Consider the following 27,664-nt stretch of genomic DNA (forward strand, 5'->3'; position numbering starts at 1 on the left):
GTGAAACTAGTCAGGATCGAGGGAAAGATGAATGGAGCAAAATACAGAGAGATCCTTGATGAAAACTTGCTCCAGAGCGCTCAGGACCTCAGACCTGGGCAAAGGTTCACCTTCCAACAGAACAACAACCCTAAGTACACAGCCAACACAACACAGGAGTAGCTTCGGGACAAGTCTCTGAATATCCTTGAGTGGCCCAGCCAGGGTCTGGACTTGAACCAGATCAAACATCTTTGGAGAGACCTGAAAATATATTTTCAGTGACGCTCCCCATCCAACCTGACAGAGCTTGAGGGAATCTGCAGAGAAGAATGGGAGAAACCCAAATACATTTTCACATTTTAGGCATTTAGCAGACACTCTTATCCAGAGCGACTTACAGTAGTGAATGCATACATTTCATACATTTTTTTCCCCCGTACTGGTCCCCCATGGGAATCGAACCCACAACCCTGGCGTTGCAAACACCATGCTCTACCAACTGAGCCACACGGCTGGCTCAAGCTTGTAGCGTCATACCCAAGAAGACTCGAGGCTGTAATCACTGCCAAAAGTGCTTCAACAAAGTACTGAGTAAAGGCTCTGAATACTTAAGTAAATGTGATATGTCCTTTTTTTTATACATTTGCAAATATTTCAAAAAATATATAGATTTTTTTCCATGATGAGGTATTATGTGTAGATTGATGAGGGAAAACAAACCATGTAATTAGAATAAGGCTGTAACGTAACAAAATGTGGAAAAGGTTAAGGGATCTGAATACTTTCCGAATGCACTGCATACTTAACATATAGTTAGTTATAAGCAGTGGCGTAACACGCACCCTTGCAACCACTGTGAGGCGCCCCCCACCCCCAAAATTGGTATTGAAAATCATACCGTCGGTATTTCGAAATACCGCAGTATATGGTAGAAACGGTATATTGCCCAAGAATAATGCAGCATGAGTGTGGAGCTAACAATGCAGCTCTGGCAATGAATGACTAACTGGAGAAGGTACTTTGATCTTCACGCTATAAAGTACAGAAGTTTCGGTATACCGTTCAACCTTAGCCTACAGATTAGTACAGTACACACATGAACAATTACCACACACACACACACACACACACACACACACACACACACACACACACACACACACACACACACACACACACACACACACACACACACACACACACACACTTATATTGGCCTAGAGCCATCAGGGATAGACCCATCGTTTGGTGAAAGCCTATACTGTATAAATGAAAGGTAAGACAACTACATCACTGGAGACTGACATCACAATCTATAAAAATGACTGTTCACTTCAATGTTCTTTTCTACTGCTCTTGTTGCTATGGATGTTGCTAACGAATGAGCGGTCCCTTTCATAAGGTATTGTGGGAGTGTTATGTGACAGAAAAAGAGCAAAAATGTGTTCATTAGCTCTTAACTCTTCCAGCCACAATCCTTCACTCTTCTCTGATTGAAGAGGATCAACACCTATCCATAGACAATCCACTGAGAAGTTCCCCGATGGGGAAGGAAAGGACTCCCGTAAGGTAGTAGGTACAAGTCCCATGTTGTGGGTAGAATCTGGTTGACATCACTATAAGCACATTACAGGGCTGAAGGGCTCAATTAAATTCATGTCATTTTTACCTGCGATCAAATAAAATTAGCAACTAATAGAGAATCTTCTCTGTATATGATGATATACACAGCATAGTCCAAACACCACTAGGCACATTGGATTGAATCTGGCCTATTACACTGAATAAGTACCACATCAGATATTTCACTATAGGAGAACCGAACACTAAGGTAGAGAGCTCCCCATTCACTTGGAATTACCTTTTAATCTTGCTATTTAAATCAGCTCATTATCAAGACACCTTGACTGCTCAAATTCGCTGAATGTTCAAATTCTTAGGCTTACAGAATCAATGAACCTGGAAGACCACTCAGCAGCAGCATGGCTGTTTAATCCACACAGCAAATACAGAAATCACAGCCCCTGAAGTTTCTCTGCTCCCTCTCCCTGGCTGGCTCATTTATTTTATCTTTATTTATCGAGTCAAGTCAGTTAAGAACAAATTCTTATTTTCAATGACAGCCTAGGAACAGTGGGTTAACTGCCTTGTTCAGGGGCAGAACAACAGATTTTGACCTTGTCAGTTTGGGGATTCAATCTTGCAACCTTCCGGTTACTAGTCCAACGCTCTAACCACTAGGCTATCTGCCGCCCCGCTCATTAAACCAGTGAGCATGGCAAATTAAAAAGAGCTCCTTGTCATGTGCCACACCACTGGGACAACAGGGAGGAAACCGCTGTACTTAAACACTTCCTACTTCCTGTTCCTGCTCAACTCAACTAGTGTCTCTTGCTGAGGGGTGTATTAACTAGACCTACCCTGCACCAGCCCTCAAGTCACTACTGTTCAAACAATCAGGGTAGTCAGGGTGGCCTGAGTCTGATTTTCTGTTCATTTCCTGGCGATTCTACAACCCAGCAGGTGACCTACTGCACACGGCCGTAAGGGGATAAAGAGGAAGCTACCTACGTTAACCACAACCCCAGCCACCCAACCAGCTAGACAGGGGTAGTGGTGGTGCTAGAGGTAGTGTAGAGGGAAGATCTCTGTGGAAGCTGTTATCACTACATTTACTAGGCCGAGCTCAATCCACTACTGTTTGTTAGTGTACACTCAGAAATGCTGATTTTATAGAGACAGAAGACGAGGGCGAGCGGGGTGGGGTTGGCGCGTCAGGAATGCATCACAAATTCCCTTGATAGTGCACTACTTTTTTAACAAGGTTCATAGGGCCCATTAAAAAGTAGTGTATGATTAAGGGAATAGGGTTCTATTTGGGACGTACCCCAGAAATACAATCCAACACAACTCCACTGATTCAGGTTAAGAGGATAGAAATGAATTTCAAATAGCCAGTTAACAACGCATTACAGCATATAGAGAGCTGAGATGTTGAGCTGTGATAACCTGATAATGCCCGGGCCCACACATGCATCCTTAGGTCTAACAGCGGCAGGACTGCGTGACAAACACGGGCATCACTCAACCTGAAGGCCCTGTGGCTAAGTGGAGGGCCCGAATGGAAGAGGAGCTCTGGATGCATCGATCTGCGCTTTGAGGTTATTAGGGAGCCTTTACCACAGAGTAGAGCCCTACCCAGGCCCGACATTCAGGCCCTACCCTACCCAGGCCCGACATTCAGGTCCTACCCTACCCAGGCCCGACATTCAGGCCATACCCTACCCAGGCCCGACATTCATGCCCTACCCTACCCAGGCCCGACATTCATGCCCCACCCTACCCAGGCCCGACATTCATGCCCCACCCTACCCAGGCCCGACATTCAGGCCCTACCCTACCCAGGCTCAACATTCAGGCCCTACCCTACCCAGGCCCGACATTCAGGCCCTACCCTACCCAGGCCCGACATTCATGCCCCACCCTACCCAGGCCCGATTGCTTCTGCCAAATTTAAAGCCCGGCCCGAAACCCTAAATCAGAAATAAATGTCACTCGCCCCATGCGTGCAGGCAGCTCGCTCTGCATGCACTCTGCTCGTGGTGTCTCTGAGTCAGTGAGTAGCCATAGCAACGGCTCAGGCTGCTCTTGGGCTGCTCTTGGGCTGCTCTGCTCAACAAAGAAAGGAGAGCTACACAGACAAAACTCAAGCAACATTATTATTTTCTGTGAAATAATCTCTCTTGTTTTATATTTGACGAGGTTGAAGCACTTTTGACACCACATTATGATCTTAGTCAGATATGACTGTACTGCGCAGCAGAGCACGAGCAAATGGCTCAGCTTCAAAATGTTATTGATGAATTTAGTGATACCCGAGGCCTACCAATAGCCTAGTAGCCAGTAGGCCCTACCCAGCCCTAACCCGATGTAGTGTTGGGGCTGGTCGGGCTCAGGTCAAGTAGCAGAGCTCTACCACAGAGGGTGTGGGTGCAGTGTGTGTGTGTGTGTGTGTGTGTGTGTGTGTGTGTGTGTGTGTGTGTGTGTGTGTGTGTGTGTGTGTGTGTGTGTGTGTGTGTGTGTGTGTGTGTGTGACTGCCCTGCTCAGCCTCCATCTCCAACCGGTTAATTAAATCAGCCATTTGGACCTGGTTAGCTGCCTCCCTCCACTCTACTCTGCTTCACACAACATACTGTATTACAGCCTTAACTGGTGGAGCCCGGATTGTTTTCTATGGGGATGCTGCATGGGGCATCCTGAGGAAACAGGATAGGGCAGGATACCCCTGGACTCTCAGAGGAGAGCTAGGACCGAACTGTATATGGATGAGTCATAGTACTGAAACATCATTCAGCCATTAAGCCTTTTCACCGTTTGCTCAATTGATGACCCAGGCAGACTGGATTTTGTAAACCATACAGGATGGACAGGCAGAGCAACACACATACACATCAGTACAACATCAATCAATCCACACACTAACATAATCTTCCCGGCCCAGCCAACCACTCACCCTCTCTAGGTCCTGGCGTAGGTGTGTGAACAGTTTGAGGCGTCGGTACAGCACGTCCTGCTCCTGCTGAGCCAGGTCATCTACCTCGTCTCTTTTCAGCGTCACCAGCGGACGGTTGAAGTTGGACTTCCTCCTCAGCTTCCAGAACTGGTACAGGAAGTCCACGTGGGCGTCCGGCAGGCCCAGGCTCTCCGCCACGTCTTTGGGGTCCACCAGGTGGTAGAACTCGTCCTCCAGCTCCTGTAGTTTCTGTTTGCGTTGGCTGGCCTTCTCCCTCTCCATCTGGTCCCGGTCTGGACGCTCCACAGGTGGCAGCTCGCTGGTCGCTTGGTGGTGTTCCGGCCCGGCGTTGGCTCTGTGCTCGTTGCCGAGTCCGGCCCGGTCCGTTTTGCTGCTGGCACTAGCGCAGTGGGCGCCGTTGGTGTGGTTACTGTTGCCGGCGACAGCGGCAGCGTGGTTACTGTTGCCGGGAGTGCTGCTGTGCTCCAGGCAGTATGATTTGAAGCGCACCTCGTCGTTCTCAGCCAGGATGGTACGCATCTCCAGGCCGTGGTCAAACGAGCAGGTCACATGGAAGGCCACAATACAGGAGGGCATGGAGCACTGGGGAAGGAGGGAGGAGAGTTACATATTTACATATGAGTCACGTCAACACTGCTTAAAAATTGTTAAACACATAAAGATGACAAGGTACACAGTCACAACAATAGTTTTTCTCTGATGATGTTTGCCTCACACAAACAGAAACGTGTTAATGATTGCTAAGCAACACTGTCACAACTCCTTCCTCTGCCACCACAGTGTGCGTGACAAAGAATGTGTTCAGAGAAATGTCTGTTCTGGAAAACTTCTTCTAACCGTCTGCCTCTGTCTGGTCTATCCCAGACAGACAGGCACTCTTGTCCTGTGGGCAACACGGTCAAAACAAACATTGGTTCCCATATTGTCACAAACCCTGATCTGTCTGTACTGCTCTCATAACAACCAGTCTAAAATCAAACCTCTGTTCTTGCCTTTCCTCAGGCCTATCCATTTCAAACCTCAGACTGGTCCCATGACGTGATGGGGGTGAAGGGGGGATGGGGGGAGGAGGAATGGGGGGGAGGAGGAATGGGGGGAAGGAGGGATGTGGGGAAGGAGGGATGCGGGGAGGAGGGATGCAGGGAAGGGGGGATGGGGGAGGAGGGATGGGGGAGGGAAGGGAGGCTAGTAGTGTTTTCCATTCCATCAGAGAGGCCTACATTTTCTAAGGGCCTCGGATGACAATGACGAGCATGCTCAAGGACTGCGTCCCAAATGGTACTCTATATTGTGCACTACAGAGGCCTAACTCACAAAGTAGTGCACTATGTAGGGAATAGGATGCCATTTGGGACATCTATCTCTTTCCTTCGCTCTCTACATAGGCTGAGAGGAGCCCACTTCGCTCCGACTCAGTCCTCTCCCATTCCAACCCATTCTTTCTCGTCATCTCTCCTTCCCCCTGTCACATTAGAATATCCCACTTATCTCAGTGGCTGTCTCTCTCCAGAGAGTTTGGAGCCCCTCTGGTTCTGTCTGCCATGACGAGGGGAGAGAAGCCACAACTGGAAATCACTATTCCTCAACTCTTCAGCCTGCAGCATGGTAATGTCCTCAATACCAGCTCCCCACACTGACTAGCATTGTCTGGCCACTAGACATTAAATGGAAGTAGTTCTCTCCAGTCCAAATATATGACAGTCTGTCTGGTGGATAGTGGATACTGATTCTGTACACGCTCTGATGCTTTACTGCAAACTTACTAGACCTCATCACCTTAATGCCAACATTATGGGAGTACCAGATCCTTAGTGTAGATCCCAAATGGCACCCTATTCCCTATATAGTACACTAATTAAAGCAGCCATCAGGGACACATTATTGATGAGCTACATCATAACTTATTAGTATATGAATCTAATAATCCACCAATAAAACATGAAATCATCATTTGTCAGACAGTGATTCAACACGTGTGGTTAGTTAGTGCAACCGGTTTCAGTTGTTTGGTGTCAAACGAGCACAGCTTGACATCAGGGGACGTGCTAATTCTTTCTGAGCAACATCACCTGCTATCTCTCTAAGTCCTATGTGTTCACACCAAACGCACTGCTATTTTAATATGAACAGTATGTGATGATATGTGCCGCTAATGAGGAACTCATTTCCACACCTTCAGGGCATCTTTAACAGCCGAAGGTGCACTGACACACAAAAATGAAAAGGTGTTACTGGAGTGTGAGTGTTAAGTATCGTGATATCGTATTGTGAGGTCCCTGGCTATTCCTAGCCCTAGTGTGTGTGTGTGTGTGTGTGTGTGTGTGTGTGTGTGTGTGTGTGTGTGTGTGTGTGTGTGTGTGTGTGTGTGTGTGTGTGTGTGTGTGTGTATATCTCACCTGTATGCAGGTGCCCGTGTGTTCTCGACACAGGCTGCAGGACAGGGCCCAGCGGCTGGCGGGAATGTGGGACACCTTAGTAATGGGCTCCATCTTCTCTGGACAGCCTATACTCACCTGGATACCACACACACACACACACAATGTCAACACAGATGTGTCTTACAAGACGTTTATACAGACAGTCACATCACGTACATGTAGGGTTCCCAGAGGAGTGTTCATAGAGTTTGTATAGATACTAATCAGGCACTGTGGTTCAGACTTTAATACAGATTGTACGCGGTTCTTTTACTGAATTGATTGAATTTCATGTTTTCTTTATATAGTCTATATGACCATCAGGATAAAGACGGCATTCTGCATGCTGAGTATTTCTAGACCCAGTACTGTGCTCTCCTGAAGTGCCCTTCCATTCCGGACAGGATCCGATATTCATTCCCCCACATTCATATTCCTCACTCTGAAAATACTTTCTGTAAGCCTCACCCTTCATGTCAAATCAAATCAAATTTATTTATAAAGCCCTTCTTACATCAGCTGATATCTCAAAGTGCTGTACAGAAACCCAGCCTAAAACCCCAAACAGCAAGTAATTGTCACGGCTGTCTAGGACCAGTGGAGATGTGGAATCAGGAGCAGGAGGCAGAGGGCCGGAGCAACAGTGTTTTAATAATAAATGCCAACACAATAGCCGTAGGGCACAGGGCGCGTGACAAAAGTCCGCCAGGGAAAAACACATTCCCAAAATTAAACGCTCCGGAAAAAGTGCACGGGGCGCAGCCCGGCAATATAATAGACAATATCCAGAAAACAAACAGCTATACTCGCAACTGTCTGGAGTAGACAATAAACAATCCCGCACGAGAACCCCAACTGAAAATACACACTAAATAACCCCCCACTAATGACAGACACAAAACAGGCGCGGGATAGACAGACAAAACCAAAAGATACAGAAACAACGATCGAGGCAGAGGGCTCTTACGGGGTGGTCGAGGGAGTGCTCAGGTAGGTGCATAGGAGTTTCCATCGGTGCGACTACGGTGGAGAGTCCAGACCAAGTCTCCACCGTGCACATTCCCTCAGAGTATGCCGATTTGGCTATCGCCTTCAGTAAGACGAAGGCGACTCTATTACCCCCCCATCGACGAGGGGATTGTGCGATAAACCTCCAGGCCGACGCGGTTCTTCCTAGGAGTCACGTGTATCCTCTGTCTCAGGAGGAGACAGTGGCTATGGATACATACGTCACTGAGTCCTTGAGACAGGGATACATTCGGCCATCTAAGTCCCCCGTCTCCTCAAGCTTTTTTTTCGTGAAGAAGAAGGAGGGAGGTCTGCGCCCGTGCATTGACTATAGAGGTCTAAATGCTATCACAGTGGGTTTCAGTTACCCGCTACCTCTCATTGCTACGGCAGTGGAGTCATTTCACGGAGCGCGCTTCTTCACGAAATTAGATCTCAGGAGCGCGTATAACCTGGTGCGTATCCGAGATGGAGACGAGTGGAAAACCACATTTAGTACCACATCGGGCCATTATGAGTACCTCGTCATGCCGTATGGGTTAAAGAACGCTCCTGCTGTCTTCCAATCCTTTGTGGACGAGGTCCTTCGGGACATGCTCGGGCAGGGTGTGGTGGTGTACATCGATGACATCCTGATCTGCTCCGCCACACGCGCTGAGCATGTGTCCCTGGTGCGTAGAGTGCTTGGGCGGCTGCGGACGCATAACCTATACGTCAAGGCTGAGAAATGTGAGTTCTCCAAACGAGCCGTCTCATTTCTAGGATATCGCATTTCCACCTCGGGGGTGGAGGTGGAGTGTGACCACATGACGGCTGTGCGTAATTGGCCAACCCCAACCACTGTGAAGGAGGTGCAGCGGTTCTTGGGGTTCGCTAATTATTATCAGAGGTTTATCCGGGGTTTTGGCCAGGTGGCGGCTCCCATTACCTCACTGATGAAGGGGGGGCCGGTGCGGCTACGATGGTCAGCAGAGGCGGACAGAGCCTTCCATCGTCTGAAGGTTCTGTTTACCAACGCACCTGTCCTGGCGCATCCGGACCCCTCTTTGCCATTCATAGTGGAGGTGGACGCGTCCGAGGCTGGGGTAGGAGCTGTGCTATCGCAGCGCTCGGGCGTTCCGCCGAAGCTCCGCCCATGTGCGTTCTTTTCTAAGAAGCTGAGCCCGGCGGAGCGCAACTATGATGTGGGGGACCGGGAGCTGTTAGCCGTGGTCAGGGCTTTGACGGTGTGGAGACATTGGCTTGAGGGGGCACGTCACCCTTTTCTCATCTGGACCGACCACTGTAACCTGGAGTATATTCGGGCAGCGAGGAGGCTTAATCCCCGTCAGGCAAGGTGGGCCATGTTTTTTACAAGGTTTCACTTTACCCTCTCGTACATTCCAGATTCCCGGAACCGGAAGCCTGACACACTGTTGCGTCTCTACGACACCGAGGAGCGGACCATCGATCCCACTCCCATACTTCCCGCCTCCTGTCTGGTGGCACCGGTGGTATGGGAGGTGGATGCGGACATCGAGCGGGCGGGTCGGTCAGAACCCACTCCACCGCAGTGTCCCGTGGGCCTGAAATACATTCTGCTTGGTGTTCGCGATCGCCTGGTCCGATGGTCCCACACTCTACCCTCCTCGGGTCATCCTGGGGTGGAACGGAGAGTGCGGGGCCTGAAGGGAAGGTACTGGTGGCCCACCTTGGCTGAGGATGTTCGTCTCTTCCTGTTCGGTATGCGCTCAGTGCAAGGCTCCTAGGCACCTGCCTCGAGGGAAATTATGGCCCCTCCCCGTTCCACAACGGCCTTGGTCTCACCTCTCTGTGGATTTCCTCACGAATCTCCCGCCGTCCCAGGGGAATACGGCGATCCTGGACGTTGTGGACAGGTTCTCTAAGTCCTGCCGTCTGCTCCCTTTGCCCGGTCTTCCTACGGCCCTGCAGACCGCGGAGGCCCTGTTCACCCATGTCTTCCGGCACTATGGGGTGCCCGAGGACATCGTATCTGATCGGGGTCCCCAGTTCACATCCAGGGTGTGGAGATAATTTATGGAGAGGCTGGGGTCTCGGTCAGCTTGACCTCGGGGTTCCACCCCGAGAGTAATGGGCAGGTAGAGCGCATTAACCAGGATGTGGGCAGGTTCCTGCGGTCGTATTGCCGGGAACGGCCAGGGGAGTGGGCGCAGTTCGTGCCATGGGGCCGAGATGGCCCAGAACTCTCAGCGCCACTCCTCTACCAACCTGTCACCCTTCCAGGTGGTATTGGGGTATCAGCCGGTCCTGGTGCCATGGCAACAGAGCCAGACGGAGGCTCCTGCGGTGGAGGCATGGGTGAAGCGCTCTCAGGAGACCTGGAATGGTGTCCAGGAGTGCCTAAGGAGGGCTGGTGAACGACACAAGGAGAGCGCTGACCGCCACCGCAGTGACGCCCCCGTGTTTAACCCGGGGGACAGAGTCTGACTCTCGACCCGGAACCTGCCTCTCCGCCTGCCCTGCCGGAAGCTGGGTCCGTGGTTTGTGGGGCCGTTCAAAGTCCTGAGGAGGATAAACGAGGTGTGTTACAGGTTACAACTCCCTTCATATTACCGCATTAACCCCTCGTTTCATGTGTCTCTCCTCAGGCCGGTGGTAGCTGGTCCGCTGCAGGACGATGAGGTGCTGGAGGTCCCCCCGCCCCCCTGGACATCGGGGGGGCCCCGGCGTACACAGTCCGAGCCACCCTGGACTCCCGACGTCGGGTAGGGGGCCTGCAGTACCTCATGGACTGGGAGGGGTACGGTCCGGAGGAGAGGTGCTGGGTCCCGGCGGCAGACATTCTAGATCCACCTATGCTACAGGAATTCCACCGTCGCCGTCCGGATCGGCCGGCGCCTCGCCCTCCGGGCCGTCCCCGAGGCCGGCGTCAGGGGAGGGGTACTGTCACAGTATCTAATGAAGGTGGCGCCCCTCCTTGGTCGGGCGGCGCTCGGCAGTCGTCGTCGCCGGCCTATTAGCTGCCATCGATCGTTGTTTCTGTATCTTTTGGTTTTGTCTGTCTATCCCGCGCCTGTTTTGTGTCTGTCATTAGTGGGGGGTTATTTAGTGTGTATTTTCAGTTGGGGTTCTCGTGCGGGATTGTTTATTGTCTAAATAACCCCCCACTAATGACAGACACAAAACAGGCGCGGGATAGACAGACAAAACCAAAAGACACAGAAACAACGATCGGTGGCAGCTAATAGGCCGACGACGACGACCGCCGAGCGCCGCCCGACCGAGGAGGGCGCCACCTTCGTTAGATACTGTGACAGTAATGCAGGTGTAGAAGCACGTCCAGCCCTAATAACATCCAGACATTCCTGACATCCTCTCCTCTCCCTGACATTCCTGACATCCTGTCCTCTCCCTGACAATCCTGACATCCTGTCCTCTCCCTGGCAATCCTGACATCCTCTCCTCTCCCTGACAATCCTGACATCCTCCCTCCCCTCCTCTCCCTGACAATCCTGACATCCTGTCCTCTCCCTGACAATCCTGACTTCCTCTCCTCTCCCTGACAATCCTGACATCCTCCCTCCCCTCCTCTCCCTGACAATCCTGACATCCTGTCCTCTCCCTGACAATCCTGACATCCTCTCCTCTCCCTGACAATCCTGACATCCTCTCCTCTCCCTGACAATCCTGACATCCTCTCCTCTCCCTGACAATCCTGACATCCTGTCCTCTCCCTGACAATCCTGACATCCTGTCCTCTTCCTGACAATCCTGACATCCTGTCCTCTCCCTGACAATCCTGACATCCTCTCCTCTCCCTGACAACCCTGACATCCTCTCCTCTCCCTGACAATCCTGAAATCCTCCATCCCCTCCTTTCCCTGACAATCCATGAAATGCTGTATGAATCCTCCCCATTCTGACAGCAACCATTGAACCAGAAGTTTCACACAGAGTGGAAGACTGTGATCCCTCGCTCCGCACAGGCAGCACCCTAATTCCTTTCCCTTGCCTCACTTTTGTCCTCTCTTGATTAGGATATCCAAGCGTTTTCAGCTTTAAAGAACTGTGTCTCTTTCAGAGTGTCTTTCTCTGTGTGTGTTTGTGTTTGTGTTTGTCTTTGAGTGTGTGTGTGTGTGTGTGTGTGTGTGTGTGTGTGTGTGTGTGTGTGTGTGTGTGTGTGTGTGTGTGACTTTCTCTGAGTGTGTGTGTGTGTGACTTTCTCTGAGTGTGTGTGTGTGTTTGTCTTTGAGTGTGTGTGTGACTTTCTCTGAATGTGTGTGTGTGTGTGTGTGTGAGAGACTTTCTCTGAGTGTGCGTGTGTGTGTGTGTGTGTTTGTTTTTGAGTGTGTGTGTGTGTGTGTGAGACTTTCTCTGAGTGTGTGTGTGTGTGTGTGTGTGTGTGTGTGTGTGTGTGTGTGTGTGTGTGTGTGTGAGACTTTCTCTGAGTGTGCGTGTGTGTGTGTTTGTCTTTGAGTGTGTGTGTGTGTGTGTGTGAGACTTTCTCTGAGTGTGTGTGTGTGTGTTTGTTTTTGAGTGTGTGTGTGTGTGTGTGTGTGTGTGTTTTTGAGTGTGTGTGTGTGTGTGTGTGTGTGTGTGTGTGTGTGTGTGTGTGTGTGTGTGACTTTCTTTGAGTGTGCATGTGTGTGTTTGTGGTGCTTTTCAAATCACTCCTTCCGCTCATCCCGGCTCCAATTAGTTTATATTTCCAAAAGGCGATGAAAAGCTTTAATTTAAAGTGACAACTGGAAATGAGGAGGAAATCAAACGAAAAGGCAGAACATTTAAGTTGACCTTTTTTATGAGGAGGGGGTTTGGAGGGCTGCTAAGAGAGTCACAGAGCTGCAGGGAGGGAGGTTAGTACTTTTGAAGACTAAGTGAGATACAGCCTCAGCTGTAGCCGGACCCTCTGAGTGACACAGTCAAAGCCTCAGCCTGTATGACTGCCATTGTGAAAGCCGCTCTCACACTTCACACCTGTCAAATTCCCATCTCCGCCAAGATGTCTTATTAACTTACACCTTGTTACCTGTGTCTTTAGTGCTGAGAAAGAGAGCTAGAGAGATCGCAGCAGCAATAATTAATGTATATTTAAAGAAGTTGGCGAGGAAGTAGAACAAACTAGGGTAGAACAAACTAGGGTTGTCACGATACCAGTATTGAGATACTAAGAGACCAGATTTTCCCAAGCAAAAAATGAAAACACAAAGCAAACACAAAGCAACTCTTTGGTGATTAAAAACCTGCTGTATGTAACAAAATGTGTGTGCTATAGCTTGTTAAAGAAACATGTGATTCTGGGTGACAACATAAGGTTGCCTGTTTCCAACATTAGGAATGTTTCCCTTGAGGAAATTCAGTCCACTTCATGTTTTCTTTCCTTGCTACGATACCTCTGAGTATCGCGATACTGGTATTGTGACAACCATAAAACAAACACAGAACAATAACAAGTAGTCCTATCAAGGGTAACAAAATACAATTATTACTAAAAGGTTTCAGGACCCTGAACGGCACTTCATTAACTGGGTTCTAAGCTCTTAACGCTGGTTTGAGAAGCAGGTCTAGGAGCACTTTAGTCTTAATGTCCCCGTAATGTTGATGCTCAAGGTGTGTGTGTGCTTGTCTGTTTGGAAGTGGGAGTGTGTGTATCTGCATATATGTGAATCATTGCTGGATCTAGAGTTTCTGGGTTCAAGTTCAGGCTCTGTCGCAGTCGGCCGCGACCAGGAGACCCATGGGGCGGCGCACAATTGGCCCAGCGTCGTCCGGGTTAGGGGAGGGTTTGGCCGGCAGGGATGTCCTTGTCCCATTGCGCACTAGCGACTCCTGTGGTGGGCCGGGCACAGTGCACGCCGACACGGTCGCCAGGTGCACGGTGTTTCCTCCGACACATTGGTGCGGCTTGCTTCCGGGTTAAGTGGGCATTGTGTCAAGAAGCAGTGCGGATTCTGCAAAGCCATAGCCAATTAATAAATAACATAATAATACTTGTAGGAAAGGTTTTCATCTTTAGCTCACAAGTGTCTGTAATAAAGCTCTTTTGTGGAAAAAACTCATTCTGATTGGCTGGGCCTGGCTCACAAGTGGGTGGGTCTATGCCCTCCCAGGCCCATCCATGGCTGTGCCCCTGCCAAGTCATGTGAAATCCATTGATTATGGCCTAATTTATTTATTTCAAATGACTAATTTCCTTATATAACTGTAACTCATCAGAATCTTTGAAATTGTTGCATGTTGTGTTTATATTTTTGTTCAGTATGTCTGACTTGTCTAGTTAAATAAAGGTTAAATATATACATATCTTTTAAATTAATTAATCCATATGAATTACACTTTGGATGGTGTATCAATACACCCAGTCACTACAACAGATACAGGCTTCCTTCCTAAGTCAGTTGCTGGAGAGGAAGGAAACCATGAAGCCAATGGTGACTTAAAATGTTCAGCGTTTAATGGCTGTGATAGGAGAAAACTGAGGATGGATCAACAACATTGTAGTTACTCCACAATACTAACCTAAATGACAAAGTGAAAAGAAGGAAGCTTGTACAGAAAAAAAATATTCCAAACATTCATCCTGTTTGCAATAAGGCACTAGTAAAATTGCTAAGAAATTAACTTTGTCCTGAAGCACAGGAACCGTCGTTGACGGTGGCCACCCTCCCTTCCCTCCCTTTAGGTTTGGGGTAGTTTTTATGGGTTTTGTTTTGAGGTGCATTCGGGATCTGCACTTTTGGGGGGGTACTGTCACGTCCTGGCCAGTAAAAGGGGTTATTTGTCATTGTAGTTGGTCAGGGCGTGGCAGGGGGTGTTTGTTTTGTGTGGTTGGGTATTGTGGGTTTAGGTTCTAGTTTTCTTATTTCTATGTTTATCTAGCTTTTCTAGTTCTATGTGAGTTTTATCAATGACCTCCAATTAGAGTCAGCTGGTTGTTGTTGTCTCTAATTGGAGGCCATATTTAGTTGTGTTTGTTTTCACTGGGTTTTGTGGGTGGTGGTTTCTAGTATAGTCTATGCACCTTACTGGACTGTTTTCGTTGTTTGTTTTGTATTGATTAAGTGTTTTCTTTAACCTGTTAGGGCTAGGGGGCAGTATTGACACGGCCGGATAAAAAACGTACCCGATTTAATCTGGTTACTACTCCTGCCCAGTAACTAGAATATGCATATAATTATTGGCTTTGGATATAAAACACCCTAAAGTTTCTAAAACTGTTTGAATGGTGTCTGTGAGTATAACAGAACTCATATGGCAGGCCAAAACCTGAGAAGATTCCATGCAGGAAGTGGCCTGTCTGACAAGTTGTTGTTCATCTTGGCTCTTTTTATTGAAGACTGAGGATCTTTGCTATAACGTGACACTTCCTACGGCTCCCATAGGCTCTCAGAGCCCGGGAAAAAGCTGAACGATATCGAGGCAGCCTCTGGCTGAAACACATTATCGCGTTTGGTAAGTGGCCGATCAGAGTACTATGGGCTTAGGTGTGTGCCCGAGTCGACCCCATGCTTTATTTTCTTTCGTCTGTTTACCTAAATGCAGATTCCCGGTCGGAATATTATCGCTTTTTTATGAGAAAAATGGCATAAAAATGGATTTTAAACAGCGGTTGACATTCTTCGAAGTACGGTAATGGAATATTTAGAATTGTTTTGTCACGAATTGCGCCATGCTCGTCACCCTTATTTACCCTTTCGGATAGTGTCTTGAACGCACGAACAAAACGCCGTTATTTGGATATAACAATGGATTATTTGGGACCAAACCAACATTTGTTATTGAAGTAGAAGTCCTGGGAGTGCATTCTGAAGAAGACAGCAAAGGTAATAACATTTTTCTTATAGTAAATCTGACTTTTGTGAGTGCTAAAGTTGCTGGGTGTCTAAATAGCTAGCCCTGTGATGCCGGGCTATCTACTGAGAATATTGAAGAAAGTGCTTTCACCGAAAAGCTATTTTAAAATCGGACATATCGAGTGCATAGAGGAGTTCTGTATCTATAATTCTTAAAATAATTGTTATGCTTTTTGTGAACGTTTATCGTGAGTAATTTAGTAAATTCACCGGCAGTGTTCGGTGGGAATGCTAGTCACATGCTAGTCACATGCTAATGTAAAAAGCTGGTTTTTGATATAAATATGAACTTGATTGAACAAAACATGCATGTAGTGTATAACATAATGTCCTAGGGTTGTCATCTGATGAAGATCATCAAAGGTTAGTGCTGCATTTAGCTGTGGTTTGGGTTTATGTGACATTATATGCTAGCTTGAAAAATGGGTGTCTGATTATTTCTGGCTGGGTACTCTGCTGACATAATCTAATGTTTTGCTTTCGTTGTAAAGCCTTTTTGAAATCGGAGTGTGTGGTTAGATTAACGAGAGTCTTGTCTTTAAAATGGTGTAAAATAGTCATATGTTTGAAAAATTGAAGTTTTTGCATTTTTGAGGTATTTGAATAACGCGCCACGGGATTACACTGGCTGTTGAGTAGGTGGGACGCAAGCGTCCCACTTAGCCCATAGAGGTTAATAAATAAGAGGATGAGCACTTTACCCGCTGCGTTTTGGTCCCCCTTCAACGACGAGTGTTACAATATATGAGATTCTTCAAAGTAGCCACCCTTTGCCTTGATGACAGCTTTGCACACAAAGAAAACCCCTTGAATGAGTAAGTGTGTCCAAACTTTTGACTGGTACTGTATGTAAATTAGATATTTCTGTATTTCATTTTCAATACATTTGCGAAAAATTCACTTTGTTATTATGGGTTATTGTGTGTAGATGGGTGAAAAAACAACAACATTTAATCCATTTTGAATTTAGGCTGTAACACAACAAAATGTGGAATAACATTTTACATTTTTACATTTTAGTCATTTAGCAGACGCTCTTATCCAGAGCGACTTACAGTAGTGAATGCATACATTTCATACATTTTTTTCCCCCATACTGGTCCCCCGTGGGAATCAAACCCACAACCCTGGCGTTGCAAACACCACGCTCTACCAACTAAGTCAAGGGGAATGAATACTTACTGAAGGCACTGCATGTATGTGTGCGTGCTTGCGTGTGAGTGCATGTGTATAATGTGTGTGTTTACATATTTGTGTGTGCATGTGTGTGGGTGCACATATGTGTGTGTGTGTCCAGTGGGCTCACCTCAGGGATCCATAAGGCACAGCTGACATGAACCCACTTGGTTCCACTGCGGGTGGGCTTCAGGGCTCCTCCTCTCTTGGGGCAAAGCAGGCATTTGGGTTGCACCCCCAGGGCGCAGGTTCGGCACAGCCAACTCCCCTGTGGGACCTTCAGGATCCCATAACACGCCTGGGGAGAGACAGAGGGGTGAGGGAGGAAAAGGAGAGAGGAGGAGGAGAAGGAGAGGGGGGAGGAGACAGAGGAGAAAGGGGAAGGACACAGAGGAGGAGAGGGAGAGGGGGGAGGAGACGGAGGAGAGAGGGGGAGGAGACATGAGAAAGGGGGAGGAGACAGGAGAAAGGGGGAGGAAACAGGAGAGAGGGAGGAGACAGAGCAGGAGAGGGAGAGAGGGGGAGGAGACAGGAGAAAGGGGGAGGAGACAGGAGAGAGGGGGAGGAGACAGGAGAAAGGGGGAGGAGACAGGAGAGAGGGAGGAGACGGAGCCGGAGAGGGAGAGAGGGGGAGGAGACAGAGAAGAGGGGGGCAGGAGAAGGAAAAAGGGACGAGGAACTATTTTCAAACATTTCGAAACAGCGTTGAACAGAGGAGGTTGACAGAGCTGTATGACTGCCAGAGAATTGTGAAACCAATTAACGCCATTACACCCAATAAAAAAAACAGCAGTCTGAAAAACTAAAACGAGGTCGATGGGTCTATTCCTTGGATGTATTTTTCTTACTGTTTAAAACTGTCAAAAACTCAGAATAATATTTTAATTCCAATAACAGGGAGATTTTTTATATTTTTTTATTATTTATTTAACAAGGCAAGTCAGTTAAGAACAAATTCTTATTTACAATGATGGCCTATTTTCTGTAAGATCTGACAGTTGAAGGAGGTAAGGAGTCAAAGGAAGAAGAGTATAGTATCCAGTTTCTCCACGGAACTATAAACAATCCCCAATTAACACCTTTGTCCTTCTTGTCATGACCCCAAAGAACTACAAATCCCCCCCATCCCCAATCGCCCCCTGATCCCAAACAAAACACCCTCAATACGATCAAAACTGACTTTCCCCTCTATTCACTTACACCCTCTTCCAACGAGAAGACACTGTTAACACCCCTAGAACATCTACTTGTCCCATCCTCTTCACCCAGAAAAACATCCCAACTCAACTGCAACCCCTCCATGTACCTGATGTACGCAGATGTTGCACTTGTCACAGAAGACCATCTCGTTGCCATCCTCTCCCTCTGGGGACCGGCACACGTCACACACCACGTCCTCGTCGTACTCGATGCCCAGGCCCTCCTCCGTCTCGATGGCCTGCTGCATGTTCTCCTCACACTGGCTCTCCAGCTCCACCAGCACACGCTCCATGGTCAGCTCGTCCAGCTCCGGCAGCGCTGAGGGAGGGAAGGAGAGAGAGGTGGGTCAGTGTCAGACACTGGGTTGGGACATGGGTCAGAGTCGGTCTATTATACGTTTGGGAGAGAAGGACAGAGCGTCTAGTTAAGGGTTACAGCTAGTCACATGGCTAGCTGTAACCCTTATCACCTATGGAAATCTATATCTGATTGACACGTGTCTTGCGCTGTGTCTCTTTCATTTTTCTCATTCGTTTGCTGAACATTTTGTACTATTAAACCCTGGCTATAAATGTATCTTGTACGTCAAATTGCCACAAACAAAAGCAACTGTCAATGTGTCAGACCAAGGCTGCATTCTGATCTTTTGCCACTTAACTTATCTTTTGACCAATCAGATCAAATTATTTGGCAATAAATTGGGCCAAAGATCAGAATTGGGCTGCCTGTGTAAATGCAGCCAAAATCTTATAAGTACTGGTAAAAGGCCTGTCATGGATTACATTTAGCATATTTTTTGTACTGAATGATATCAGATCTTCAACCAAAATCTAATATTAGATAAAAGGAAACCTACGTTTTACAAATAACCAAAAAAATAGACACAAATTTTTGTTTATTTAACAAAGTTATGCAATACCCAATTCCCCTGTGTGAAAAAGTAATTGCCCCCTTACACTCAATAACTGGTTGTGCCACCTTTAGCTGCAATGACTGCAACCAAATGCTTCCTGTAGTTGGGCACGATATCTAAGAAAGTCTCGAGGTTTTGCTCGCCTGAGGTAGAGTATCTCATGATAAGCTGTAGACCACACTATCTACCTAGAGAGTATTCATCTGTATTTTTTGTAGCTGTCTACATACCACCACAGACTGATGCTGGCACTAAGACCGCACTGAATGAGCTGTATTCCGCCATAAGCAAACAGGAAAACACTCACCCAGAGGAGGCGCTCCTAGTAGCCAGGGACTTTAATGCAGGGAAACTTAAATCCATCTTATCAAATTTCTTTCAGCATGTTAAATGTGCAACCAGAAGGGAAAAAAACTCTGGACCACCTTTACTCCACACACAGAGATGCATACAAAGCTCTCCCTCACAATCCATTTGACAAATCTGACCATAATTTTATCCTCCTGATTCTGATGCCTGATGTCCTAGCCATTTCTGAATCCTGGCTTAGGGAGGCCACCAAACATTCTGAAATGTCCATCCCCAATTACAACATTTTCCGTCAAGACAGAACTGCTAAAGGGATGGAAATGCAATCTACTGTAGAGATAGCCTGCAGAGTTCTGTCATACTATCCAGGTCTATGCCCAAACAGTTCGAACTTCTATTTTTAAAGAACCATCTCTCCAGAAATAAGTCCCTCACTGTTGCCACTTGTTATAGACCCCCCTCAGCTCCCAGCTGTGCCCTGGACACCATATGTGAATTGATTGCCCCCCATCTATCGTCAGAGTTCGCTAGGTGCTAGGTGACCTAAATTGGGATATGCTTAACACCCTAGCCATCCTACAATCTAAGCTAGATGCCCTTAATCTCAAACAAATGATCAACCCCAAATCCGGAAACATGGGCACCCTCATAGATATCATCCTGACCAACTTGCTCTCTAAATACACCTCTGCTGTCTTCAACCAGGATCTCAGCAATCACTGCCTCATTGCCTGCATCCGTTATGGGTCCGCAGTCAAACGACCATCCCTCATCACTGTCAAACGCTCCCTAAAACACTTCAGCGAGCAGGCATTTCTAATCGACCTGGCCCGGGTACCCTGGAAGGATATTGACCTCATCCTGTCAGTAGAGGATGCCTGGTTGTTTTTTAAAAGTGCATTCCTCACCATCTTAAAAAAGCATACCACTTTCAAAAAATGTAGAACTAAGAACAGATATAACCCTTGGTTCACTCCAGACTTGACTGCCCTTGACCAGCACAAAAACACTCTGTGGCGTACTGCACTAGCATCGAATAGTCCCTGAAATATGCAAATAATCAGGGAAGTCAGGAACCAATACACACACTCAGATAGGAAAGAAAAGGCTAGCTTTTTGCATCCTGCAGCACTAATTCCAAAAAGTTTTGGGACACTGTAAAGTCCATGGAGAATAAGAGTACCTCCTCCCAGCTGCCCACTGCACTGAGACTAGGAAACACTGTTACCACTGATAAATCCACGATAATCGAGAATTTCAGTAAGCATTTCTCTACGGCTGCCCATGCTTTCCACCTGGCTACCCCAACCCAGCCAACAGCTCTGCACCCCCCGCAGCAACTCGCCCAAGCCCCCCATGCTTCTCCTTCACCCAAATCCAGGCAGATGATGTTCTGAAAGAGCTGCAAAATCTGTATCCCTACAAATCAGTTGGGCTAGACAATCTGGACCCTCTCTTCCTAAAATTATCCGCCCCCATTGTTGCAACCCCTATTACTAGCCTGTTCAACGTCTCTTCCCTATCGTCTGAGATTCCTAAAGATTGGAAAGCGGCCACGGTCATATCCCTCTTCAAAGGGGGACACTGCCCTGCCTTTCTAAAGTCTTCGAAAGCCAAGTGAACAAACAGATCACCGACCATTTCGAATCCCACCGTAGCTTTTCCACTATGCAATCTGGTTTCCGAGCTGGTCACGGGTGCACCTCAGCCACGCTCAAGGTCCTAAATGATATCATAACCACCATCGATAAAAGACTGTACTGTGCAGCCGTCTTCATGGACCTGGCCAAGGCGTTTGACTCTGTCAATCACCGTATTCTTCTCGGCAGACTCAACAGCCTTGGTTTCTCTAATAAATCTAGAATTGGCTTCCTATTTCGCAACAAAGCCTCCTTCACCATGTTGCCAAACTTCCCCTCGTAAAACTGATCCTTGACTTCGGCGATGTCATTTACAAATTAGCCTCCAACACTCTACTCAGCAAATTGGATGCAGTCTATCACAGTGCCATCCGTTTTGTCACCAAAGCCCCATATACTACCCACCACTGCGACCTGTATGCTCTCGTTGGCTGGTCCTCGCTACATATTCGTCGCCAAACCCACTGGCTCCAGGTCATCTATAAGTCTTTGCTAGGTATAGCTCCGCCTTATCTTAGCTCACTGGTCACCACAGCAACACCCACCCGTAGCACACACTCCAGCAGATATATTTCACTGGTCATCCCCAAAGCCAACACTTACTTTGGCCGCCTTTCATTCCAGATCTCTGCTGTCAATGATTGGAACGAATTGCAAAAATCACTTAAGTTGGAGACTTATATCTCCCTCACTAACTTTAAGCATCTGTCAGAGCAGCTTACCGATCGCTGCAGCTGTACACAGCCCATCTATAAATAGCCCATCCAACCAACTACCTATCTCATCCCCATATTTGTTGTTGTTTTTCTGCTCTTTTGCACACCAGTATTTCAACTTGCGCATCCTCATCTGCACATATATCACTCCAGTGTTAATTGCTAAATTGTAATTACTTCGCCACTATTGGCCTATTTATTGCCTTACCTCCTTACTTCATTTGCACAGACTGTATACAGATTTTTCTATTGTGTTATTGACTGTACGTTTGTTTATCCCATGTGTAACTCTGTGTTGTTGTTTTTGTCGCACTGCTTTGCTTTATCTTGGCCAGGTGGCAGTTGTAAATGAGACCTTGTTCTCAACTGGCCTACCTGGTTAAATAAAGGTGTGAAAAAAAAGCAAAACAAGCAAAACTTAAAGCAGGAAGCACCAGTGACTTGATCAATAAAAAAGTGGTCAGATGAAGCAGATGCTAAGCTACAGGACTGTTTTGCTAGTATAGACTGGAACATGTTCCGGGATTCCTCCAATGGCATTGAGGAGTACACCACATCAGTCAGTGGCTTCATCAATAAGTGCATCGATGACGTCGTCCCCACAGTGACCGTACGTACATACCCCAACCAGAAGCCATGGATTACAGGCAACATCCGCACTCAGCTAAAGGCTAGAGCTGCCGCTTTCAAGGAGTGGGAGTCTAACCCAGAAACTTATAAGAAATCCCGCTATGCCCGCCAACGAACCATCAAACAGGCAAAGCGTCAATACAGGACTAAGATCGAATCGTACGACACTGGCAGGGCTCGCAAACCATTACAGACTACAAAGGGAAGCACAGCTGAGAGCTTCCCAGTGACAAATAACACTGAAACATGCATGAGAGCACCAGCTTTTCCGGAAGACTGTGCGATCACACTCTCCGCAGCCGATATGAGTAAGACCTTTAAACAAGTCAACATTCACAAGGCCGCAGGGCCAGACGAATTACCAGGACGTGTACTGCGAGCATGCGCTGACCAATTGGCAAGTGTCTTCACTGACATTTTCAACCTCTCCCTGTCCGAGTCTGTAATACCAACATGTTTCAAGCAGACCACCATAGTCCCTGTGCCCAAGAACACTAAGGTAACCTGCCTAAATGACTACTGACCCGTAGCACTCACATCTGTAGCCATGAAGTGCTTTGAAAGGCTGGTTATGGCTCACAACACCATTATCCCAGAAACCCTAAACCCACTCCAACTTGCATACTGCCCTTACAGATCCACAGATGATGCAATCTCTATTGCACTTCACACTGCCCTTTCCCACCTGGACAAAATGAACACCTATGTGAGAATGCTATTCATTGACTACAGCTCAGGGTTCAACACCATAGTGCCCTCAAAGCTCATCAATAAGATAAGGGCCCTGGTACTAAACTCCTCCCTCTGCAACTGGATCCTGGACTTCCTGACAGGCCGCCCCCAGGTGGTAAGGGTAGGTAACAACACATCCGCCACGCTGATCCTCAACACAGGGGCCCCTCAGGGGTGTGTGCTCAGTCCCTACCTGTACTCCCTGTTCACTCATGACTGCACGGCTAGGCACGACTCCAACAACATCATTAAGTTTGCCGATGACACAACAGTGGTAGGCCTGATCACCGACAACGACGAGACAGCCTATAGGGAGGAGGTCAGAGACCTGGCTGTGTGGTGCCAGGACAACAACCTCTCCCTCAACGTGATCAAGACAAAGGAGATAATTGTGGGCTACAGGAAAAAGAGGACCGAGCACGCCCCCATTCTCATCGATGTGGCTGTAGTGGAGCAGGTTGAGAGCTTCAAGTTCCTTGGTGTCCACATCAACAACAAACTAGAATGGTCCAAGCACACCAAGACAGTCGTGAAGAGGGCACGACAAAATCTATTCCTCCTCAGGAGACTGAAAAGATTTGGCATGGGTCCTCAGATCCTCAAAAGGTTCTACAGCTGCACCATTGAGAGCATCCTGACTGGTTGCATCACTGCCTGGTATAGCAGCTGCTCGGCCTCCGACCGCAAGGCACTACAGAGGGTAGTGCGTACGGCCCAGTACATCACTGGGGCCAAGCTTCCTTGGCGGTGTCAGAGGAAGGCCCTAAAAATTGACAAAGACTCCAGCCACCTTGGTCATAGACTGTTCTCTCTGTTACCGCATGGCAAGCGGTACCAGAGCACCAAGTATAGGTCCAAGAGGCTTCTAAACAGCTTCTACCCCCAAGCCATAAGACTCCTGAACATCTAATCAAATGGCTACCCAGAATATTTGCACCCCCCCCCCCCCCCACACCGCTGATACTCTCTGTTGTTATCATCTATGCATAGTCACTTTAATAACTTTACCTACATGTACATATTACCTCAACTAACCGGTGCCCCCACACATTGACTCTGTACCGGTACCCCCCTGTGTATAGTGTCGCTATTGTTATTTTACTGCTATTCTTTAATTACTTGTTACTTTTTGGACAACATAAGTATGTAATGTTTGTGTTATTTGATCACTCAGGTTTCCTTTGTCTAATATTAGATTTTGGTTGAAGAACTGATAACATTCAGTATCAAAAATATGCAAAAGTTCGGTAATTAGAAAGGGGACAAATACTATTTCACAGCACTGTACATACGGTCTTCAGAGATTAAAGATGGATTGTTTTTAAAAGCAAAACAGTAGGAAGCTGAGTTTAGTTATCCGTTAACTTCTGAGCCTCTGACATTTACATCTTGTCCGTTAACTTCTGAGCCTCTGACATTTACATCTTGTAAATAGGGAGAGGCTAGAGGAACAAACATTTCAGTCGTAACATTTGCATGTACATGCATAACCGTGTCTGAGAGAATGAGAGCTAGAGATAAATGGAGAGGGATGTTGGTAGAGGGAGAGAACATGAGAGAGAGATTGAAAGAAAGCATTCTCTTCATCTTTTCTATCAGCCTATCAGTGTTGCAATGTGACCTCATAACCCAGCAACAATCATGCAAGTGTTTGTTTAGTCTAGCCATTGGGGTTATGAGAAGCAACTCATTACAGCTGGAACACACTGAACGTACATTAGGGGGGGGGGGATTTCATAATCTTTTAAAAAGCAGAGTAAATAAACCCGGGCCTGCGGGATTTTAAAATGCAATTATTTTTCTAATCTATAAACGCAAGATCAGATTGCAAATAAACTGGATCTGCGATGTGGAGAGACAGATCATCAGGGTCAGCACTTGTCAGTAGTCTAGGCCAGATAGACAGAGAGTGGTTGGGTGACTGGCAGAGGCCCAGGAGGCCCAGGATGCAACAGTGGGAAGATCCCTCTGTGTGGACATAGAGAATAGAGAGGTGCACCCTTCTGACCCCAAAACTGACGGCTGGATCATAGGTCAGACGTGTGGGGGCAATTAAACAGAGTTGTGAAGTTGGATTGAGGAATACTGTGTGTGTGTGAGCCTGCAGTTTAAAGTATTGACGAGGCAGAGTGACACATAGGAATCAAGGTGGTACAGTCATACTGTGGTAACATGGTCAAACTGTAATAACATTGTCATAGAACAGCATGTAGAACGCTGATAGTAGTAGAGTAAACAAACGTATGGGAAAGCATTTGTTACCTCAAGCAGGTGGCATAGGGATGAATGAGTGAGTGAGTGAGAATAAACCAAGTTGTTTTAGTAGCTCTTGCATCTTATTCTAGCCTAAATGCTCAAATGAACAGTTGTAACAAAACAAAAGGCTAATAAAGTCCTGTTGTTGATTTGAGGGTTGCATCTCAAATACAACCCTATTCCCCTATATAATGCACAACCTTTTACTAGAGCCCTATGACCCCTGGTCAAAAGTAGTGCACTACATAGGGAATAGGGTGCAATTTGAGAAGTCTCTTACCCAGTTCTCTGAACTCCAGGTTAACCAGCTCCAGCCAGGACACGTCTATGTCATCCAGGTCATAGCGGCTGTGGGGCTCATTGGTGGTCTTCATGTCCCCCTGGCCCAGACCCAGGCCCAGCTCACACCCCCGGCCCTGCCCTGGCCAGTAGAATGGGATACACCCCACCTCTGGTAGCATCCTGTCAACACAGAAAAACTAAGTCTTTTTTTGTATATTTCTTTCATGAACTGAAATATTTTAAGTTTAGTGAAACGTGTACAGTGAACAGTGAAATGTGTACATTAAGGATAGAAACATATGGTCAAACAGATGCCATGTCTGTCCAGACATGGGGATGTATTTGTAGTGCACAGGGAACCATGTGGGGGAGAGAGAGAGAGAGTAAAACTGCAGTCATCATCACCTCCTTCCCGGCGCCTCAGGTCACTCTCACTGTGGATTCAGGAAGACCCACTGGAAGGGGAGCCCGTGAAGATTTCTGTACGGATCTCCCCCCCCCCCCCCCCCCCCACACACACACGTTCCCAAACCAGCCCACGGGGGTTTTCCAGTTCTATCAGTGCGCACACAAACACACACACTCTTTTACGCATGCCAAACACCTCGTCACCTCCTCCACCTGGTAATTAAATCATGACCTTTGAGTGAAAGGAAGTGGTGTGATAATTGTACATTTAACATTTTAGCCATTTAGCAGATGCTCTTATCCAGAGTGACTAAAAGGAGCAATTAGGCTTAAGTGCCTTGCTCAAGGGCACAGCAATTTTTCACCAAGTCGGCCCGGGGATTAAACCAGCGACCTTTCGGATACTGGCCCAATGCTCATAACCGCTATGCTTCCTGCCAGACTCTGCCTCTCTCTGTCTCTTATCTTAAATAGGTCATCAACCTCATCACCACAGCTCCTGCCTCACTGCGTCGGAGGCTGGGTAGTGTACTGGGTGTTTACACAGTCACACTGAGTCCCGAATGGCATCATATTCCCTATGAGCTCTGATCAAAAGCAGTGCGCACTATTGGGAATAGGGTGCCATCTGGGACGCACTCACACTGTGCTCTCCACACTGCCTCCCCTTCCCTGGCCAACACGTCTGATGTAAAACCATGCAAATAATGTGAGGCTTGAAAAATCCCCAGACAGATGCCTTACTGCTGCCCCCCAGACAGATGCCTAACTGCTGCCCCCCAGACAGATGCCTAACTGCTGCCCCCGAGACAGATGCCTTACTGTTGCCTCCCAGACAGATGCCTTACTGCTGCCCCCCAGACAGATGCCTAACTGCTGCCCCCCAGACAGATGCCTAACTGCTGCCCCCCAGACAGATGCCTTACTGTTGCCTCCCAGACAGATGCCTAACTGCTGCCTCCCAGACAGATGCCTAACTGCTGCCCCCCAGACAGATGCCTAACTGCTGCCCCCCAGACAGATGCCTAACTGCTGCCCCCCAGACAGATGCCTTACTGCTGCCCCCCAGACAGATGCCTAACTGCTGCCCCCCCAGACAGATGCCTAACTGCTGCCCCCCAGACAGATGCCTAACTGCTGCCCCCCAGACAGATGCCTAACTGCTGCCCCCCAGACAGATCCCTAACTGCTGCCCCCCAGACAGATGCCTAACTGCTGCCCCCCAGACAGATGCCTAACTGCTGCCCCCCAGACAGATGCCTTACTGCTGCCCCCCAGACAGATGCCTTACTGCTGCCCCCCAGACAGATGCCTAACTGCTGCCCCCCAGACAGATGCCTTACTGTTGCCTCCCAGACTGATGCCTTACTGCTGCCTCCCAGACAGATGCCTTACTGCTGCCTCCCAGACTGATGCCTTACTGCTTGCTGCCTGCTAGCAGCCTGCTGCCTCCCTCCACTACCGCACACTCTGATCTTCATCACTGTTTTTTCTAAGAACTGGCAACGATCAAATGTGGGTGATTTACATTCGCGAGGGCACTCATTTCATACATTTTTATACAGTTGCTGTGCCCGATTACGCTTGTTATCTTTTCATTAGATAAGCCCCTTCTACTGTCCGTCGCCCCCCTCCCTAGAATCAGA

General features: G+C 47.8%; 1 protein-coding gene across 2 annotated transcripts in view; it reads right to left on the minus strand.

The window, feature by feature from the left end:
* Positions 1-27,664, minus strand: part of LOC106603811 (protein Jade-1) — a 253,703-nt gene that overhangs the window by 77,619 nt on the left and 148,420 nt on the right. For both annotated transcript variants that reach the window (XM_045717329.2, XM_045717327.2), the window contains exons 5-9: positions 25,609-25,790; positions 18,239-18,450; positions 17,063-17,230; positions 6,914-7,030; positions 4,497-5,099 (exon numbers count right to left, since the gene is read on the minus strand). In XM_045717329.2, coding sequence (XP_045573285.1) covers positions 4,497-5,099; positions 6,914-7,030; positions 17,063-17,230; positions 18,239-18,450; positions 25,609-25,790 — 1,282 coding nt within the window. The remainder of the gene's footprint in view (positions 1-4,496; positions 5,100-6,913; positions 7,031-17,062; positions 17,231-18,238; positions 18,451-25,608; positions 25,791-27,664) is intronic.

Source organism: Salmo salar, chromosome 04, assembly GCF_965601325.2.
Source record: "Salmo salar chromosome 04, fSalSal1, whole genome shotgun sequence".
Lineage (NCBI taxonomy): Eukaryota > Metazoa > Chordata > Actinopteri > Salmoniformes > Salmonidae > Salmo > Salmo salar.